At 44.9% G+C, this 19,732-nt stretch overlaps 2 protein-coding genes across 9 annotated transcripts in view; one reads left to right on the plus strand and one right to left on the minus strand.

Annotated features, from left to right (window-relative positions):
- The window catches only part of YTHDC1 (YTH N6-methyladenosine RNA binding protein C1), a 42,893-nt gene that overhangs the window by 20,695 nt on the left and 2,466 nt on the right, over positions 1-19,732 (plus strand). For 4 of the 6 annotated variants that reach the window (XM_080589172.1, XM_080589173.1, XM_080589169.1 and 1 more), the window contains one exon: positions 529-1,503. In XM_080589172.1, coding sequence (XP_080445298.1) covers positions 529-753 — 225 coding nt within the window. In that variant the 3' untranslated portion in view covers positions 754-1,503. Of the gene's footprint in view, positions 1-528; positions 1,504-19,732 lie in introns of those variants that run through there. The other 2 variants (XM_080589171.1, XM_080589168.1) reach the window with 1 other exon arrangement.
- Positions 2,916-17,869, minus strand: LOC308193957 (UDP-glucuronosyltransferase 2A2-like). Of its 3 annotated transcripts, XM_080589175.1 has the most exons (7): positions 17,750-17,869; positions 15,865-16,751; positions 7,871-8,019; positions 6,462-6,593; positions 5,979-6,066; positions 5,021-5,240; positions 2,916-4,355 (listed from the first exon to the last, which is right to left on the minus strand). In XM_080589175.1, the coding sequence occupies exons 2-7, from the start codon at positions 16,598-16,600 to the stop codon at positions 4,079-4,081; spliced, it is 1,602 nt and encodes a 533-aa protein (XP_080445301.1). In that variant the 5' UTR covers positions 16,601-16,751; positions 17,750-17,869; the 3' UTR covers positions 2,916-4,078. The 3 variants fall into 3 exon arrangements, with proteins under 3 accessions (XP_080445301.1, XP_080445300.1, XP_080445302.1); XM_080589174.1 differs by lacking the exons at positions 15,865-16,751; positions 17,750-17,869 and adding an exon at positions 13,133-14,057; XM_080589176.1 differs by lacking the exons at positions 15,865-16,751; positions 17,750-17,869 and adding an exon at positions 10,167-10,958.

Consider the following 19,732-nt stretch of genomic DNA (forward strand, 5'->3'; position numbering starts at 1 on the left):
CCCCAGGTGACATGAAGTGCAGAATTACCGGAATGTGTTCTTGAAATGAGTTGTTTGCCTAAAATGGCATCTGGTTGTCAAGCTGTGAAGCTTTTTTCCTGTGAAGCCCAGTTTGAATAAGGATGTGGCCTTACGTCACTTCTTGCAGTCATGCACTATAAATTACTTTCTCTTCATTAGCAGAAAAGTTTGAGTTTTATAACTTTTATGGGCACATCAAAAAACAGATCAAATTGATGAACCATTTCTGTTAGCTGACTTTGACAGCCGCTTCGCTTTCTCTTGCTGTTATCTGGCATTTGAACCCCAATTTACATATTTTCTGCTTTGTGCACAGTAGAATCATGGATCTATCATGTTGCCCTGAGGATGAGTGAAACTTTGTGGATGCTTGACATATACCTATATATCTATAAATATATATACTTATACTGGGCTTTCCGAAGAGTTACAGCTAATCCTGTGGATAAGGGCAGAGAGGGGATTTTCATCTGGAAAAGAAAATAAACACCTGTCCTTTCATCACAGCACGACTATGACATGAGAGTGGACGACTTTCTTCGCCGCACACAAGCAGTTGTCAGCGGTCGGAGAAGCAGGCCTCGGGAGAGGGACCGAGAGCGGGAACGGGACCGTCCTAGAGATAACAGAAGAGACAGAGAACGGGACAGAGGCCGTGATCGGGAAAGGGAGAGAGAGAGGATTTGTGACCGGGACAGAGACAGAGGTGAAAGAGGTAGATACCGAAGATAATCTATCTGGAACCAGTGCTCACTTGAAACAAAAAAGCTTGTATTTTTTTGTGTGTTTACAAGTAGTATATTTTATTTCCAGCTGACTACTTAAAGTTCGTTGTGTAGAAGGATTTATAATGACTCTCTTTATTCCAAGCATGCAGTGAACTATGAACTGGAAAAACTCAGATCAGCCAAACATAGAATACGCAAAGCTGACACAACTTGACATTTCTATTGGAGCAGAATGGGAAACAGTTAAGAATGTAGATATTGATTAATTCTCAATAAGTGTTCACTTACTTAGTGACTTCATTCTAGGTTTTTGAATACTGATGGAAAACTGCCATATTTTTTTTTTGCTTTGATGTTTCCTTCCCGTAGTTTCACATGGTTCAGTGGGAGAATGCTGCTATCAAGTATGCAAATATTGAAGTATGATTTTTTTGACTGTATGGCAGTGTTGTAGCAGCCTATTTTTTTCTTCTGGTTTTTAACTCTGTCTGTAAAGTCAAGTGTTTTTTCAGTCTTCAGTAATGAAAGCAATATTAAGAAGACACTATTGATACCTAATTTTTAACCTTTTTTAAAAGATCTTCCCATGTTCAGTAACATTTGGTCAATTCTCTTGTCTAGTCTCCTTCCAAAATGTATACATTGCTTGGAATGTTCACAACCTGCGTGTGTGGAACCAGAAAATATTGCTGTATTCTACATTGCTACCATTTTTTATATAAAAATAAATTGGTAACTATTGAAATGATTAAAACTCCAGATCGGGTTTCTTGGTCTTCTAAGCTTGCCAGTTTTGATGAGCTCTGGCAGTTCTAGGAAGGTGTTTGTGTTCAAAAATAGTTTAAAGGTGCTTAACAATGGGTGAAATTAATCCAGAAGCATGAATTTAGTAAAAGGACTGCTGCAATAAAAGGTAATTGCTTTTCTGTTACCACAATGAAGTAGTCAACTTACATAGCTCTAGCTGATCAGAGTTATTAAGGCCTTGCATGTTTTAACTTAATAAAATGATCCTCAAGCTGATAATAGGCTGTCTTCAGCCATAATCATACCTGTCTACCAATGGTGCATTAGTCCTGTAAGGTCCAGACTCTCCTCATGTCTTCTTCATAGTGATTACTGCATCACTTGTTGTTTGTCCTAAATAGGAAATATTTGAAGCTAAATGCCAATGGTGTAAAACTGTGAAGAAAGAGAAGTAAAACTTGTGGTCTACGCTGTTCAGTTTCTGCAGCAATTTCCGAGTTCTCAAAACCTCTATGCATTAACTACGTGGACTTTTTCATAACCGTTCTTCAGTACTTTCTTCAGTATCTTCTATGTAACAAAGCCAAATTACAGCACATGCTTGGAAGTCCTCGAACTCCACAGCACTAAATTCTGCAGCTCTGTTTTAACAAACTGCAATATAGGATTTACCACAGTGTGGCAGTTGTGGAAACACTGTCTTAGAACTGACAGTATTTTGGGCTTTGCAGATTTTAGTCTACACAGCTATAGTAAACATGAGCAAAAACTCTGACCTCCATCATGGAAACATTTTCTTAATAGTACAAGAAGCTGAACATATGTTTAACTCCCTCAAAACTATTTGTTTTGCAGTGAGGATTAGATCAATGTGTCAAATTCAGTATGTTTTGACTCTTTAAAATTCAGGTTAGATAAGCTAAATTGCTCTCACTAAGTAGTTGAAAAGAAGCACTTCTTCAAAGTACAGAGCACTGTATTTCCCACGCCCTTTGTTAGTCCCAGTGTCTGCACAAAGTTAGGAGCCTTGCTGGCCTTACTGCAAAAGACCTGACATCCTCAGGCAATCTTCTGCTGGCAAAAGCTGGGTGATGAGGACTGTTATTGATGAAGTATGGTGGAGCTGAACCTAGGGACTGTACCGAACAATTGTAGTCAGTTTTGTGATATGGGGCCTGAATTCCGTGCTGTTCTGCATTCTGTTCACTGTTAGATGTTTCTGCATATCATCACGATCATAGGAGGAGTTTACTAGAATATGCTGGATTCTAAGTTACTACAAGAAACATTAATAAAAGCTGTATTGTTCTACCCACTCTAGTTTGGGAAACAATTCACTTGCATTTTTGTGAAGGTTTTTTATGAAGAGATTTTAGCGGAGCTGAAGCTGTTAACAAAAAAGCCAATGAAAAAGTTAATACCATGTAGGGAATTTTATTGTACGAATATAACATTTTCTCAGTCTATTTTGTTTTTGAACAAATATGCAGCATCCAGAATGCAACAAATGTCAGTTAAAATTGGGGCAGATTCTTAAGTACACTGGTACAGCAGTGGAGTAACCTCACCTTGAACAGGAGGCCTGAAGTATCATCAGTCTAATAGCCTTTCATCACTAAGGACTTATTAAATAATTTCAGGAGTGCAGCATTTAAGACTATTCTATCTGAGCCAAGAGCAGCATTGTTTTCCCACCAGTACTTCAGGCAAAGCAAGTGTTCCTAAGTGTTCCTGCACCGTTCCTATTTGTGATTTTAATTCGAAGTTCCACCTCTGAGGGTTTTCCTGGATTTATCAGTGAGTGTGGCTTAGAGGATCTTGGGGGTTAAGATGACAGGTGGAAGTTATTTTCATGCTCCTGTTGTGTTGCAGAATGATGGCCTGTGCAGCAGGACCCTAAGCAAGTTGGATGGAAAAAAGATGGTTCTTGGAGAAAAGAAAGCCATTTCCGTGCTGTTTTTAGGACTTAAATATGTTCCTGTCTCCCCCTTAGCCACTGTCAGTGCATTTGTAAAAAGTGATGATAAAGCCTTCACCAGTCTCCTGCAGCTCCCAATTTTTTATGACCTTAGTTAACCATTCAGATGGGTGCTTTTTTGGGATCTCATGACCTTGGCTTCACTGTCCAATCTGGAAAGAGCTTTTCTGACAGGAGAGACATTTTGATTTTGATTTATGGATGATGTTATAGGGAAGGTCAGAGATAGACTAAGAAAACTAGTTTTAAGTTCAGAGACCACAAGACAACACGCAGGAGGGCTGTATTTATGAAGTGTACCAAATTGAATGTGACAAGTTAGAGTGGCGATTACCGTTTTAGGAATGCTGTGTGATAACTAACAGCATCCCAAGGGATTAAGCATTTATAATTCAATCTTATCGAGGCCAGAAGGAATTTACTGGCTAAGCAAGCAACTCTGCCCTGTAACTGCTTTTTAGCATGACCCAGTTCAATGAGGTGCTTTGTGATATGCCCAGCTTAAAGCATATCCTAATAATTCTATTTACTGAGGAATATGCATGAATGCCTTGCTGAGTCAGCAGCCTACAAGGAAGAAAGAGGGCTGACGGGAACAGCACAGCTATTCTTTCTTTCTTTTTGCAATTCTACCACGTTTCCTACAGCAAAATAGGCAGCACTTCACAAGAATGAAGACAGCAATGGCTGCACAGGTGAACAAGAATGCCAGAACATCCAGGCAGTGGTACTGGTACCAGGTGAGATGGTGAGCGGCTGGTCTCAAGTGCTTTGCTCCTTTGTGACGCATGACAAATTCAATCCAGAAGACAGCTCTGTCCAGAGGCTTAGTTGGCTGGTCGTGGTGTATCTTGGATAATCTTAAAGCATTTTCCTTGTAGCTGGAAAGAAAAAAGAAGAAACCGAGGAGATTTGTCACTGTTTCCTGAAACAACCCATTCCACAGCTGGCCCTGCTCTTGAGAAAGATAGAAAGCACTGCTTTCACTTTCATCAATGTGATTTAAAAATATATGAAACCAGCCCAGTTTACTCCTGTCTGCACAAAAGTCGACATGTAAACTATAATAGAAAAAGCCAATCTTTTGAATAGAAAAAGTATTCCAGTTACTCCGTTGAAAAAGCAACATGGAACTATTTGCACATCTGTTCAGATATTACATAGCTAGATTAACTAAGGATATTGGTGACTCGGGGGTAAGAGAAAGAACCGTGATGGCTCCAAACTGAGTACCTGTAACAACTGGCATTTTCACACAAAGCCTCTGAAGAACTTAACATTGAACAGCAGAGAGTCATCTCAGGAGCTGCTCTGAGCTTTCCAAGAGCTATCTTTCTCAAAGGGATCTTAAAATGTAATACAAAGAAAATAGTATTACTAAACTCTCCGTCTGGGAGATGCAAATTCTCAGTAAAGAGACAGTTTTCATCTGTAACCCAAGCACCAGCTATTCGGTGTTTTGGATTCCCACAAGAGACAGCAGAATTTCTCACATCAGCAGCCCAAGGTTTTAATAACCTCATCCTATAGTAAGAACAAAACTCACGAGGAATTGTTAATGACTGCATTCACTGCATCAACTAGGTCCTCTGTCTTCAGTGTGCCGAAATCCAGCTCAACTGCAGCTCCCTTTGCCCTCATGTGAGCAATGTTGTCATGTTGGTCAGCAAACATGGGAATCCCAACCAACGGGATCCCATGGTAGATAGCTTCATAGATCCCATTGGTGCCACCATGAGTAATGAAGGCTTTCGTCAAGGGATGGCCTGGAACAGGGAAGGAGAGATGCGTGTAGCAGCAGCAGACCGTGACCTCTGGGATATCAGAGCTGCCAACTACTTGGGCAGATGTGGTGCTAGAGAAGGGAACAGCCCTGCCCTCTGGATCAGCATCAACACCTGCACACTTAGCTTCCATACATTCATATTGAATGCAGTACATGAACCTTCACATTCACAACCCCAACTTTAGCCCTTCTGCTGTCATGCAGTTCTAGGTTTTAGTTTTTACATGGCCTCAGGTTCATAGCAGCCCCCTTCTGCAGCCTTTCTTCAATCATTTTGAAGAATGAGCCCAGGGAATGAACTGCAGAGGTGAAATGCAGCTCCAGAGTACAGAACTACTTTCTTACTGTCTTCCTCCTGCCTACAGGTGGTGCTTAGCCCTTCCAAACAAATGCCACTGGGCTCTCTAAGACAGACATTTGCTTAAGAGATCCGCCTGTATAGCTAAGCTCAAATTGCTGCCTTCTTGAGCTGCTGCTTCCTATTCCCTTTACAATCTGGCTGCATCTTCCATAGTTCTTGTATAGCCGCTCACCTTGAAGTCAAAAGCAGGCTAGGAAATTAAGGCTTCAAGAGCAAACCTCTGCTGCTTGAGGTACAAAACTAACTATAGCTGCAAGTGTAGTGTTTATTTTCCTCCCAAATAAGCCATTTTAGCAGAAGAACAAAGGAAACAGTTTTTCCAAGGGTGTAATGCATCCCAGATAGAATCAGTCTCACCAAGCAGGTCATTTTGGGGTATCCAGTCGTAAGTCCTGGTGTTGGAGCCCAGAGCTTCTGGTTTCTTTCCTTTGTACCTCCAAAGGACCTTGAACAAAGGAATACTAAGATAAACACAGTGCCTGTGGCATGCCCTTCTGTATTATTACATGTAATGTAGGACCTTATCTTAAACCCACATCCCTTTCCCCCGTGATTCAAATAGCTTTGGCTCCAATTATGGGCTTTCCACACAGAGGGATTTTTATATTTTTGCCTATGAACACACCTCCGTGCCATTTGGTTTTGGGGGCAGGGAGGGGAGAGAAACACCTGAATGCTATGTGAGGCAACTCAGCCATCTGCCTTTTTGCAGAGCCTAGCTTCTTGGCCATGGCATATCCAGCAGAGATGCAGATAGAAATCAAGCATAAAAGGCTTGCTGAAGGGAATAAAAGTGACAAAAAACAAGGCAGATTGCTTTATACTTGAAAGTAAATTCACCTTTTGTGGAAGCTGGCTGAGCGCTCTGGCAATCACATTACTTTTTTCATCAGTCAGGTTGTAGACCATTGATCCGAGAGAAAATACCACAATGCCATGTTCTCCTGAGCTCTGAACAAATTCTTCCATTTCCTAGGAGGCAGAAAGCACGATAATAGTGATTTCACAATGCAGATTACGCAGATTATGTGAACAGAGAGCATAATTTAGTTTATTGAGGTGATATCTAATCGTGGCATATGAGTACCTCTGTTGACAGAAGGCTGTTACAAAGATATACCTGGCCATGTGCAAAACAGGCACCTTCTCCCGAAGAAGGATTGGGACAAGCATTGAGACAGGTAACAGAAGCTTTGTCTCTGAAAGCAAGTCAAGCAGTTTCAGGACACATTTCTTTCAGAGCATGACCAGCAGGAATGGATCCAGGTACTGGAGTTAGAAGGCCATACCCTGTGACACCCTCCCTAGCATAGTTTGTCATGGTTCTCAATTTTGCTGGAATAGGTCCTATGCATTTCACAGCTCTGCAGCAAGAGACATTGCTGGAAACTGTTAGGTTGTTGCAGCATCATGATCAGAGATTTGTCAAGACATTGCAGTCACTTTGTTAGCCAGTTCTGTATTTCCTCCAGTACAGCATGTATTGCTAACCAGATTTTACATGTCAGACCAACAGATCTTCCTGTTCATTCTTTTAGATGGTGTCGTATGAAATGGAGCATCCTAAAGGGAATGGCTATCCCTCTCCCTCAACTCAACCCTTGTAGCAGGGGTTGAGTTAAGAAGAGTTACAATTTTTTTTTTTCAGTAGACAACTTAAACTGAAAAATACCCTGCCTCCTGTAAGGTTCCTGCAGGGGTGGTACTTTAGACCAGAGCATGTCATGTTATCATCATCAGTTTGAAATTCCACTTGAATATTGCCAGTCACAGCAGAACATAGACTGGGGAAGCAGAATATTTTACTCCCTTTATGACGTCTTAAACTAAGCACTAATAGAGAAGCGTTCAGCACTATTCTCTTTCTGCAAGTCTTGCCTCCATTTTGTCTAACAAATTAGTCCAGTCACAGTACCTTGCTGCATTAGATATTTGAGTGTTTTCATGGGCTGGAGGTCTGTGTCTTAGAATTAAATCTTACACTCTGAGGTAGTATGTATTTCTCCTAAAACAAACACCCGTATTTGCTCCTGGTGACCTCGGCTATCATTTTTTCAGATAGCAAGCTGTAATCCCAGCCTTCAGTGTATACAAGTCTGGGCAGATTGCTCAATAGCTCTGTGCTCCCCACCAGCAGCAAAGCATCTTCTTTAAGAAGGAGTTTTCTCATGACATGGCTTACATGGCTGTTCAGGGAGGGAAACTGCTTGTGCGGATAACCAACCAGTGGCAGAACCAAGTCCGAATACCTTTGGCAACGGCTTTGCAGGCTGGCAATGAAGTCCTCCAACGAACTCAAAGTTGGGCAGGAAAGGGCGTGGAAATTCAAAATCCCAGTACGTTCTGATTAACCATATCTCTGCTTTCCCCATCGTCTCACACAGAGTTGTGGGCCTTCCTGCGGACAAGGTACAAGGCATTTAGCACAGTTACAGGTATAATCTTGTTTGCAGTAGATTACAAAATAGGAGCTTTACCTTTGTCTTTTGGCACTCCCAGTCAGTGTATTCTGTCAAACTGAGCATGAAATGAAAACTTGGACAAATCTAGACCTTGCCCCATCCCTGTTCAGCCTTGGCAGGTTGCTGCAACCAAGGCAATAGTATCTTTACAACAACTTTGAACGTTCAGAATAACTTTAGAGCAGTACATGAGTAAGTTGGGAAGCATTTAGTTTCTGTGCATTTCTTGTATTTATGGAAGATTTTATTACCCATGCTTGCAATAAAAACCCACTTTGGGGAAGAGAACAATCATACAGAACTTAACATCCAAACAGAATTAAATGAATCACTAAGTGATGATCACAAATCAGGGAAGAAGAGAGTTTTTAACTGAGTTCTGTTGCATTTTTCAAATGGTGACTCAGACAGTGGCTACTCAGACTATAGTGCAAAACAGGTACAGCCTTGGGGACTGGGTAAGCTGCTGCTGAAAAATAATTGGAAAATTTTACCAAAACTAAAGGTTCTCTGAATGCAATTCTATGCAAAATCCAATGTCCCTAGAAACCCATTTGTAGAAAAAAAAAAAAAAAGATTAATGGGAAAAACTCTTTTATAGCTTCCCATTTGGAAAAATACATATTCTTACACACATATTGAAAGTTGTCTTCAGTATTTTCCCCACAAAGTGGAACTGAGGTGTAAGAGGGTTAAAAGTGTTAATAAGTGATTTTCCAAAGTGAGCTCAATGCAAACAGGATCCAAGCAAAATAAGCAGGAAGATGAAAGTGGGGCACTTTATACTACTTGATCAGCATTACAAATAAAGTTTTGTTTTGTTTGTTTTGTTTTGTTTCTAAAGTGGAGGGTAATGACTCAGTTATAAAATTACTGGAGTGAAAATTAAAACTAGAGTGATACAAAGGTGTTGCTCTTTAAGTTGTATTCTGAAGTTGTTAAGTCTTACGTGGTAGAAAAGTTCAATCCAGGGAGAAGGGACTAGTTTGGAAGGCAGAGAGGTGTTCTTGGGAAACAGAGAAGAGATCGGAGGTCAGCAGAGTAGTGCCCTTGTGCTTGCTGTTCAGTTGTTATCTGTATGAACACAGATGTTCTGTACAAGGTTCAAAGTCCATTGAACTAAAAGGTCTCTTTAACAGACTTTGAATCAAGCATGAGCTGTACTAGGCTGGAACAAAAGTTTCAGGTATGTTGTTTGAGGAAACTATATTTCAAACTCTGGATGATGGAAGAAAGGGAAAGGTGAAAATACTTAACATTTATTCTTGGGAAGGGTGAACTCACACTTAGCATCCCATACCAAGCAGGGCTGCCAGTTACTTCCAGGTGATGCATGCAATGCAACATGAATGAAGGGTGCGTTGTGCTTCTCAGTTGTCCAAAGACAGTCAGTGTGCCTGTCCTCAAAATTAAGAAACAACAATTGTCCTCTAAATTCCTCTATAGGCACTAAAATGGGCATGCAGCTCACCAGAAGAGCTGACTGGGAGCATCATCACTGACAAAAATTGCGACTACATGCTATAAAGATCCTTAAGTGAAACTGTAGCAGAACCGCACTTGTATCTGTTAGGCTATATCAGCCCTAAAAGGTAAAGCACAATCTCTTTGCAACCTAAACAGAATTGTCATCTCTGCTGGACTCTGTTAAGAAATCAGGGTAATTTTACACCACTGCACATGGAAGCTGCTACAATGAATTATTAAATTTTGCATGAAAATATTCTGCTTAACATGTAGAAAAGAATAAAAGAAATCAGAGATCTGTTCTACAGCAAATGAATGCAGTTGTGAATGAGGACTGAAGTACAGAACCAGAATGGGCTGGTGGCTGTGACAGAGCAGGGACTAGTGTCTTCTTTTGCAGTGATCCAGGGCCTCCTTCAGAGACCTTCCCCTTTCTCCTGTCAGAGCTGGAAGGAGCTCAGCATGATCCCCTCTAACATGGGACTACATCTTCAAGGAGATCATCAGCATAATTGTGAGACATCTGGAGAAAGTATTTTGATACTGTAGTACTAAGCTCTCAAAGCATTCAAAAGGCACAATCTATGCAAGAGAGACTGCTCAGCGGCTGCCTTACCTAAGACATTACTGTAGTACCCATCCCATTCATCTTGCCAAAACTTGAAGAAAAATAAATCCGTGTAAAGATAAAAGAGGAAGTTCCGCAGTCTCTCCACAAAGGACATCTGGTCCGTCATCCCCACTGTGCTAGCAGGCACATAAGAAGGTGGGGATGGGAGCCCACCACACAGCCTCTCTGCCACGTTCCCGTCAGAGAAGCGGAAGGTGTAGACAAAAGGGATTTCCAGTATTTGTGCTACAAGCTCCCCACCTACAGATAGAGGGTCAGCGATCAGAACATCAAACTTGGCCTGCTGCAGCTTTGCAATCAGTTGAGGGTTCGTCACCAAAGTGTCACAGGTCTGCTTTGACATGTCAGAAAAGGAGCCTATGAGCTCTATCATCCTCCACATGACCTCCCAGGGGAACAGATTAGGAAGCTCATTTATCCAGAGATTGAGGAAGTCCTCCATGACAGCATTCAGGTTCTCCTGGGAAAAGGGCACTTGCAGGACCTCAAAAGTGAAAGGTGAAGAGGTGTCTTCGTAGTTGATGAGCAGATTGCTTGATGGTACCAGCACAGTCACTTCATGACCCCGGAGAACGAGCTCTTCCAGCAGCACTTTGATGTTGATCCAGTGACTTGCATCGGTGGGCCAGACCACCACCTTCCCACAAAAGCCAGCACTCCAGCAGCATGTGTAGGCCCCGAGCAGCCAGAGGAACCTTTGTCCCATCATCTCAGCAGTCCATGCACAACTCCAGTCTGACCAGGCTGGAAGCAGCTCACTGCTCAGAGTGCAAACAACTTCAGAGACAGCCAATGAAAGTAAGATCCGCTTGGCGCCAGCCTTGGCAAGAGGGCATGTCAGAACACCAAACACTCACGGGAGGGCCAGGCAAGCAAAAAATCCCGTTCTGGAGTCTCCTCCAGAGCTGCAGCTGATCTCTGGAAGTGAAGGCAATTCCTGTTTCTGCTCACCACAGAGTGCAATCTGCAGCATGTGAGGACCAGAAATCCTTGCCCTGCTGCCAGATCTTCAAAGTGAAGCTATACATTTCTATGCCCAGCAGGAGTTTGGGCTAGAGAGAGCACATGAGCAGCCCAAGGGACCTTTTTGTCAGCAAAAGGATTAACCCAGTCTTTTCTCCTGACTACAGTCAGATTTGCTTCTTTGCCCTGTAGGAGTCGACCTACCTATAAGGCCAGTTACAGTTTTAATCTCCTGATTTATTAGGTGCAGACACAACATCCTGCAGTGATTCACAACTAGCCCACACAAGAGTGCTCTCATCCTGTCTTCTCTGTTACCAGATGTTCTGGGCACACTGCTGGAAGGGCACAGTCCTGGCAGAGGTCATCCCAGCATCAAGATCATCCCAGGGAAGAAACAGGAGTAGGTGAAGAGCTCGGGTTTTGCTTACCACCTCCTGTCCCCTCCCTGCCCAGGGCAGTTCTACACAAGAGGCCTGACTTCCCCTCCTGAAGGTAATCCCATGGAGCAATCAGAGATGCTTGATGCAGCAGATGTGTTCTGGGAGGAGAACAGGCAGCTGCTCTTTCCTGAGCAGAAGGAGAATGAGGCTCAGGCTGAGTCTAAGCAGGGCCTGAGCACACGTCCAGGAGCTCAGCACCACCACATGGGACCCTCACTGGTCAGAGGATGGAGCAGGAGGCTTTCATCATGTCTCAGCCTCACCCCTCGAGAAAGGCTTCAGACAGGAAAAGCCTTTAGACAGAAAAGCAGCTAAAGTCATTGTAAGGACACAGGAAAAGCTTTTCCAAGGAGGTGGTGGTGGTGCACACGTGCACTGCACAAGCTGCAGATATTGTGCAGATATTGCCACGTTGGAGTGCTTGGCCCTTTCTTTCACACCGCCTTCACCACTATATACTGCCCAGACCAAAGCAGGTTGCAGTCGGAGGGGAGAACAGGTGGGTTAGCACAGGCTTTGTATATGTAACCTTAAATGCTAAAGCACACATTTTATGACTAGTAGAAAACCCAACAAATTACACAATTACACAAGCAGCCTGAAGCTGACATAGCACTGGCTCAAAGCACACACCGCTGCCAGCACAAGGCTTTCTACCCTCTGCCAAACACGATAAGTAGCACACGTAAATATGCAGCTAAGTACTGCAGTAGTAGGACTTGCTGCCAACTTAGCTTTCTCAACAAAGCCATGCACTACTACAGATCTGAAAAATAAATAAAAACATGTAAGTCCTCACATTGGAATAATAATAGCCCTTTAATTCCTCTCCCTTCACCACACGCACACACAAATTGTCCTATTTCCTTCTAATCATAACAATAACTTATTAAAACTTCAAAATTAATTCTGCAATTGATATTAATTAAACAAGCAAACAAGCCCAACTATCTTCTACTACTTCTTTTAGACACCTTCAGAAAAGCCAAGGACCTTTTCTCCTTGCTGCTGGGGGCCTTTCATCACTGCAAATTGAGACTCGGTGCACTTTTCCTAGCCAGCAGGGCTAGCTGCTCTCCCAGACTTTTTACAGTCCTGGGGAAGCTGCTTTCTCTCATACTGAGGAGAGCTAAGGATGTGAGAATGGTATTAGGGAAAAAAATGTAATGTTAGATAGCCTTCTATAGCTTTATAATTTTCTTCAGAAGTTCATCAGTTGAATTTAGTAGGCATGCAATGTTATTTTACTCTTCTTTGTGTCTGTTGTATTTGATGTATGATTGACTGACCCGTTTCTATTTCAAGTGGTGTTAGCACTGGTTTGCCCATCTTAAAAGTACCAATATTGTTTGAGCTGTAGCAGCATAGCTAGAAGCAGGCAAGGTTTGTACTTGCCTGGGTTGTTAGCTGTGACATGGAAGATTTCGGAGGAAGGAAAGGAATTCAGGACTGCCTTGGTCCTGGCTGGTACCTTGTACTAAGGCTCTGGGTTTGTAGCCCTATGTGTATGGCAGGTGTAATCTCTATAAGTAAGAGCAGCCTTACCTAAAACATCACTGTAGTATTGATCCCAGGTTCCCCAGAAAAGGTAGTGATACATGAAATCCTGCAGAGCATAGGAGCCGATGTTTTTTAGCCTCTCCATGAAGGACATCTTGTCTGTTAGGCGGCTTAGGATGGCTGGCACATAGGAAGGAGGTGCTGGGAGCCCTCCGCAGAGTCTCTCCACCGTATTGCCTATGGAGAACCGGATGGTGTACACAAAAGGGATACCCAGCATCTCTGCAAAGAGCTCCCCGCTGGGCACCAGTGGATCTGCAACGAGAACATCGAAGGCAGATGCCCTCAGCCTTTCCATCAGCATCTTGTTCCTCAGGACTCCATCGCAGATGGTTTTGGTTACAATCTCTAGCTTGCGCAGCAGTTGAACTATCTTGTAAACGCTTTCCCAAACAGGTAACTCTCTCTCCTCGTAAAACCAAAAATAGAAAGATTCGTCCATTATGGCAGCCATCTCCTTTTTGCTGATTGGCACCTCGACCATCTCAAAGTGGAAGGGTGAGTGCTGGGTGGCGTTGAGGATGAGGAAGCATGAAGGCAGCAGCACGGTCACCTCGTGGCCCCGGGCCACGAGCTCCTTGAGGATGTACTCCACGTTGAGCCAGTGGCTGTTGTCAACCGGCCAGACCAGCACCTTCCCACCAGACCCTGAGCCCAGCACAGCCAGCAGCCACAGCACGGCCACCTCCTTGCCAGCCATGGTCTGCCTTGCTTCGCAGTGCCCCCGTGGCCTTCCTTCACTGGGAGCAGCAGGGCAAGCCAAGACAGGCTGGGCTGGGCCTGCATGACACTGCCTTGCTCTGCTGGCAAGGGACCAAGGTAGCTGGTGCAAAATCCCGTCCTGGATAACACGTGTTTTCCTGAGGAAAAGGTGACTGGGACCATCTGGCACCATCTGGTGGTCAGTGGCTCGCTGAAACTGGGAGACGTTTCCTCTGGAGCAGTGCAGAGAGCTGTGAGCCTGGGGGACTCCGCCCTGTGCGGGTCACATCCTGCTAGCTGTCCTGACCGTCGTGCGTGCCTAACTACAGTCTGCTGGTTTGGGTACAAGAGGTGACTGCCGTTTCTCTGGCAGCTGAAAGTGCAGATGGACACGCTGCAGAGATGTTCACCCACAAAAAGGTGCAGGCACCATTTTGCTTCATAAAGCCACTAAGCATCTGTTTACATTGCATTCAACGTGGAAATCTGGGTCTCGAAGCGGATGAAGCGACGTGGGAAAGCGAGCGACTCCAGTGTCAGAATAAAGCTGTCCTGTCCTCACGTGAACTTGCCTTACCCAGAGCCAGCCCAGAGGGAGGCCAGAGCTGGGAGGTGATGGCATGAGTTGCCCTGCCTGACACTAGGTGCCAATAATGCACCGTACGTGGAACCAGAAACTATGCTAAATCGCTTTAGCTATCGCCATGCTCCTGATTTGCAGGTAAGGAATGATGTGAGCCCTCTGCTGTGCCAGAACTGAGTCGCTGGGCTCCTGCCTAGCTCTGTTGCTCACAGTTTTCCTAATCATGCTGTTGTGCGAAGCTTTTGCTGTGGCTCCCGTGCTGTCCAGAGCGTCATTTCCAGCATGAAAGCAAAGGTGGTGGTAGGGGTCGGGCCATGAGAAGCTAAGCTGGGGCCCCTACGCTATGGCCCGTGTGCTGTGCACATGACAAGAGCTTGGTGTCCTTGCCAAGTCCTGCAGTGTGCAGGCAGTTGCAAGCAACTGCATCCCATGAGACTCGGAAGTGCCTCATTTCAGGGGGTAGGTGTGAGCTTAGTAAACAAGTCATGTTGACTGCATTTAATTAACATTTACTTACCTAAATACATTTTTTGATGTATTTGCTCAAAACAGTCCGGAACAAAAGCCTGAGGAGGAAGACCTGTTGCTTTCACTGTTTGCTTGTGGGTGGAGCGTGTTGCACAAAACAGTCTTTATTTAGAGAGGGTTGGTTTTAATTACCTGTGATGTAAACGAAGTCTCTATTACAAAGCCACAGTGCACCTCGAAGTCTCTATTACAAAGCCACAGTGCACCTCGGTGTTGCTACTAAGGGTCAAGGTTGCGTGTAACTCGGCAGTCATCCCCCTGTCCCCGCCTTGTGATGCTCTGCATTAGGAAAGCAGCTCTGGTGCTGTCTGCTTTCTGTGCAAGCATTCATTGAGGGGGAGATGTACAAGCTGAGCTCTCAGCAAGGTAAGCTCAGCTTGTACATCCACAGTCCATGGTGTGAAAGTTGTTTCAGCCTCTGCATTAGAACCAAGTACAGCAAATCCAGCAGCTGGGATGCCTGCTGATCCCTGTCTCCATACAGTGGCATGCCTGCACAGCACCCTGTCAGGGGTGGGTGCAATTGATGGATTCATACCCGGGGTGGGTAGGTTGGTGACTAATGGCTTAAGACTGTAAGTGTTGCCCTGCTAGCAGGATCCCCAGGGAAATGTGCCTCCTCCTTTGTAAATGCATTTATTCTTTTGGTTTCTGCAATCCCTCTGACCTACAGTTCCAGATTGACGTATTGGCTGCCTGTAAAAGGTCCCGGTTTTGCCTGGCTTGGGCTGCCTGGCTCCTTCACTGGCAGCTTGCTCCTTTTCCCACATAAGGACGTAACAAATTTTTTTTTTTGCTGGCTGTGCTGGCTGACACCCTCCAGACCTTGCCTTTGCCTCCTGCTCTGCAGCTCATAACATGGGAGGCTGTGTAACGAATGAGAAGCAAGGTAGCAAAGGCTTACCTAAGATCTTGCTGTAGTAGACGTCCCATTCTCCCCAGTAGCTCTGGAAAACATAGTCCTGCAAGTGATAAGACACGATATTTTTTATTCTCTCGCTGAAGGACATGCGGTCAGTGAGCTCAGACAGGGCTGCGGGTGTGTAGGACGGCGGGGCTGGGATCTTGCCGCAGTGCCTCTCCACGGTGGAAGCTGGGGAGAAGCGCAGCGAGTACACGAAGGGGACCGCCAGCTTGAGAGCCACAAGGTCCCCGCAAAGGGTCACTGGGTCTGAGAGCAGCAGGTCATAGCCAGACCCCCGCAGGTGGGCCATCAGCTCCTGGTTGGTCAGCACCGCATCGCACATCTGCCTGTTGAGCTGGTGCCAGCTTTTGGACAGTTTTCCCAGCTCCTTGTAAAACTGCCAGAAGGTCAGGGTTGTTGGCCTGTTGTTCAGCCACAGTGCCACGATCTCCTCGATCAGGTTCTCTATGGTGTCTTTCTTGAAGGGCACGTTAAAGACCTCAAACTTCTCTGTGGCCTCAGCCTTGGGTTGAATGAAGAGGGAGGCGTTGGACACCAGGACGGTGACGCTGTGCCCACGACGGATGAGCTCCCGTATGACTGTCTGCACGTTTAACCAGTGGCTGCCTTCCGTTGGCCAGACCAGCACGTTCCCACAGCAGACAGGCCCTACAAGAGCAACCTGGAAAACAAGCAGCTGGAGGCACTTCGTGGAGCTACTGGCTTTTGCGGCCATGGCAGGATTAAGGGCTAGATATCCTGTGAGTTCTGCCTTCCAGCTGGGAGCACTCCACCTCTGCGCCGTGGCAATTTGCTAGCACCCTTAGCAAAGGCGAGAGTCCCCTGCTGTGCGAGTGGGGCCTTTCGGCCTGTGTGTGGTCTGTGGACTGAAAAGACAGGAAAGGATTCTTGGTGATTCGCTTTTCCCTTCCTGCCTCCTACCTTGCTAGCTTCCCCCCGTGGGGACTCCTTTCCCTAGGTAGGGGTGGCAGCAGTCCCAGCTGCTGTCGGAGGTCCATGCTACCCTCAGGCCAGCCCATTTGCGTAAGAATTTCATCCTTTATTTATAGTACCTTTGTAGTTCCTCCCTGAGGTGCAAAATCCTTACCATGGAAAGGAAAGCAAATAACAAGGGGTCTCCTGCAGCTATATTGGTGCCGTATCAGTCAGTAAATGCTGGAAGATGTACTAGTTACTACTAGAGAGTAAGTGGCATCACTGCCAACATTGGAGAAATGCTGAGGTTTGCTGGAGAATGTATAGCCACTTCTCACTTGAGAAGATCTGTTTTCAGTTGCAACAGCCATGGTATCTGTATACCGTCATGTTTCTACTTTTTATGGTACAAATATTCATCTGTACCTAAAGATAATTATTACTTTTCTTTTTTCTTTTTTTTTTTTTTTTTTTTCCCAGAAGAAGCATGGGGCTTTGCCAAAACAACAGGCAGCAGCGCTGCAGGAACTGCTTGCCTGAAGGTTTGGCCAGACCTGTGACAGGACTGGCAGGAACAAGCAATGTTGCAGACATCATTAACCACCTCCTTAAGTAATGTCCCTCCTTAAGTAATACAAGTTATTGCAGCTCTAGTGCGGGGAGGTTGTTGCTGCTGTCTGGGGCACATCAGCACCAATATGGTCATGTTGTAGGCTTGGCTCAGGTGTCTAACTATGGCTCTGTGTTCCTTCTGGCCCCTAGAAGTTCTTCTCAGTGTGATACCCACATCTTCTGGGCTGGCTCTCCCTTGGAAATGTAAGCACTATGTCCTGAAAGGAGCTCTTAACCACCAGGAATCAAAATGAGAACTAAAACCCGGGCAGAAAATGGTTTGCTCAATCCAATGCAATTCGGGGGGAGTGAATAACATGCAGCAAAAATCTCTTACCTAGCAGAGACTTCTGTGGTAGAAGAACATCTTTCTCTGGATCATACGGTGTAATTTGGTGTGCCAGTCCGCTTCTGTGAGTTGTTGCTCACCTGCTCTGTGCCTGAGCAGCTCTGGCAAGGGTTGGCATCAGGCAGAAGGAGCTTAAATAAGTTCCACCTGAACAGGGATTTTCAATAGGAGGAAGTAATACAATATGGGATGATCACAAGGGGGCATGTCTTCTGGGATTATTCATTTCTTTGTTATGCCCCAGTAATTTAATAGCCGGGATGGTCTTCCCCATGCTAGGGAATATCATGATGTTGCTACAGAGCCAGATTCTCAGAAGGATTTGCATCCTGTAGCTAAGAGATACGATGTCTGATGGCTAAAAACATCTTTTGCTTCCTTTAAGGTCCTAGCTGGCACAAGAAAATTAGTTGTTAAATAATAGACTTGTTTACAAACTGCCCACAGGAACAAAGAGCATCCTGTGCTTTGTTTACAAAGCATTTCAAGAGTTGTATGTTACCCTTGCTGGTAAATGCTGTGTGTGTGGCTGTTGGTTCTGCAAATCAAGGCAAGTGTTTACTGACTTGAAACTATAGGAATCTGAAGATACAGCTCCAAGTTTTTTAATTTTTGTCCGTAATATTCAACCTGACTTTCTAACCCATCAGTTTGGAACAATTACACCAGCATGTTGTTATGGTAATTGGCCTAGCCTCCGATAGTTTCACCATGATCACAGAATCATAGGATGGTTTGGGTTGGGAGGGACCATCCAGTTCCACCCCCCTGCCATGGGCAGGGACACCTCCCACCAGAACAGGTTGCCCAAAGTCCCATCCAGCCTGGCCTTGGGCACCTCCAAGGATGGGGCATCCACAGCTTCTCTGGGCAGCCTGTGCCGGTATCTCACCACCATCTGAGTGAAAAATTTATTCCTTCTATAAAATTTAAACCTACCTTCTTTTAGTTTAAAACTTATTCCTTGTCCTATCACTACATGACCTAGTAAAAAGCCTCTCCTTCCTTCATGTAAGCTCTTTAAGCACTGCAAGACCTGCTATATGGTTTCTTCTTTTCCAGACTAAACCCAACTCCCTCAGCCTGTCTTCGCAGGAGAGGTGCTCCAGTCCTTTGACCATCCTTGTGGCCCTCCTCTGGACCTGTTTTAATACTTCTGTGTCGTGCTTGTGCTAGCGGCCCAGAGCTGAACTCAGGCTTCAGGTGGGGTCTCACAAGAGCAGAGCAGAGGGGGAGAATCCCCTCTGTTGCCCTGCTGGCCACACTTCTTCTGATTCAGCCCAGGCTTTCTGGGCTGCAAGCACACATTTCTGGCTTGTATTCAGTTTTTCATCAACTGGTGCCCTCAAGTCCTTCTCCTCAGCATTGCTCTCAGTCCCTTTAACCCCCCCAGCCTGTACTGATGTTTGGGGTTGCAAAGTCAGTTGAAGTCAGTCGAATTGTGCTCCTGAATTTCGTAAGCTTCTGTTTCTAACCCCCAAGTAACCAATTCCTCTGTAGCAATTAAGGGCTATTGCTAGTGGAACTGGAGGGTTAAATCATACTTTTAAAGGTAGGATTTAAAAGGGCAGCTTTTAAAGCTGGTGCTCATGTTACTCTTAATGCAGCAAAGACAAACATTGTGAGGATTAGAGGATGAAATCCAGAAAACAAAAGTGGGCTGAAGAAAGTGGATGGTGTCATGTGTCTGCGTTTCGCACATCTAGCATTAACGAACAGAACTGGTGCCGCCTCCAGATCTTTAATAGCTGTAGGTTATTCAAGGATAATGATGCAAAAGGTAGGGAATCCAGCCTAGTGCTTTCCATACGCAGGTACACAGGCATCTTCCACATTTTCCTGAATGTGGGTTTCAACTGGGCTTGGCAGCCCTGTTATTTCCAGTAAGCCCTGATGGCCACCAGCACCTCAAAACTTCAGTGCTGGAGCATAATAGAGAGGCTTTTGCCCTGACAAGCACCAAAGGACAGC

This window comes from Anser brachyrhynchus, assembly GCF_964034855.1.
Source record: "Anser brachyrhynchus genome assembly, chromosome: 4".
Taxonomy (NCBI): Eukaryota; Metazoa; Chordata; class Aves; order Anseriformes; family Anatidae; genus Anser; species Anser brachyrhynchus.

Coding starts and splice junctions, on each gene's coding strand:
- LOC308193957 (XM_080589174.1), bottom strand. CDS start 14,042: ATGGTGCCAGATGGTCCCAGTCACCTTTTCCTCAGGAAAACACGTGTT. Junction 8,020..13,132: donor ATACTACAGTGATGTTTTAG/GTAAGGCTGCTC, acceptor CCTTGTCCGCAG/GAAGGCCCACAACTCTGTGT. Junction 6,067..6,461: donor TCAGCCAGCTTCCACAAAAG/GTGAATTTACTT, acceptor CCTTTGTTCAAG/GTCCTTTGGAGGTACAAAGG.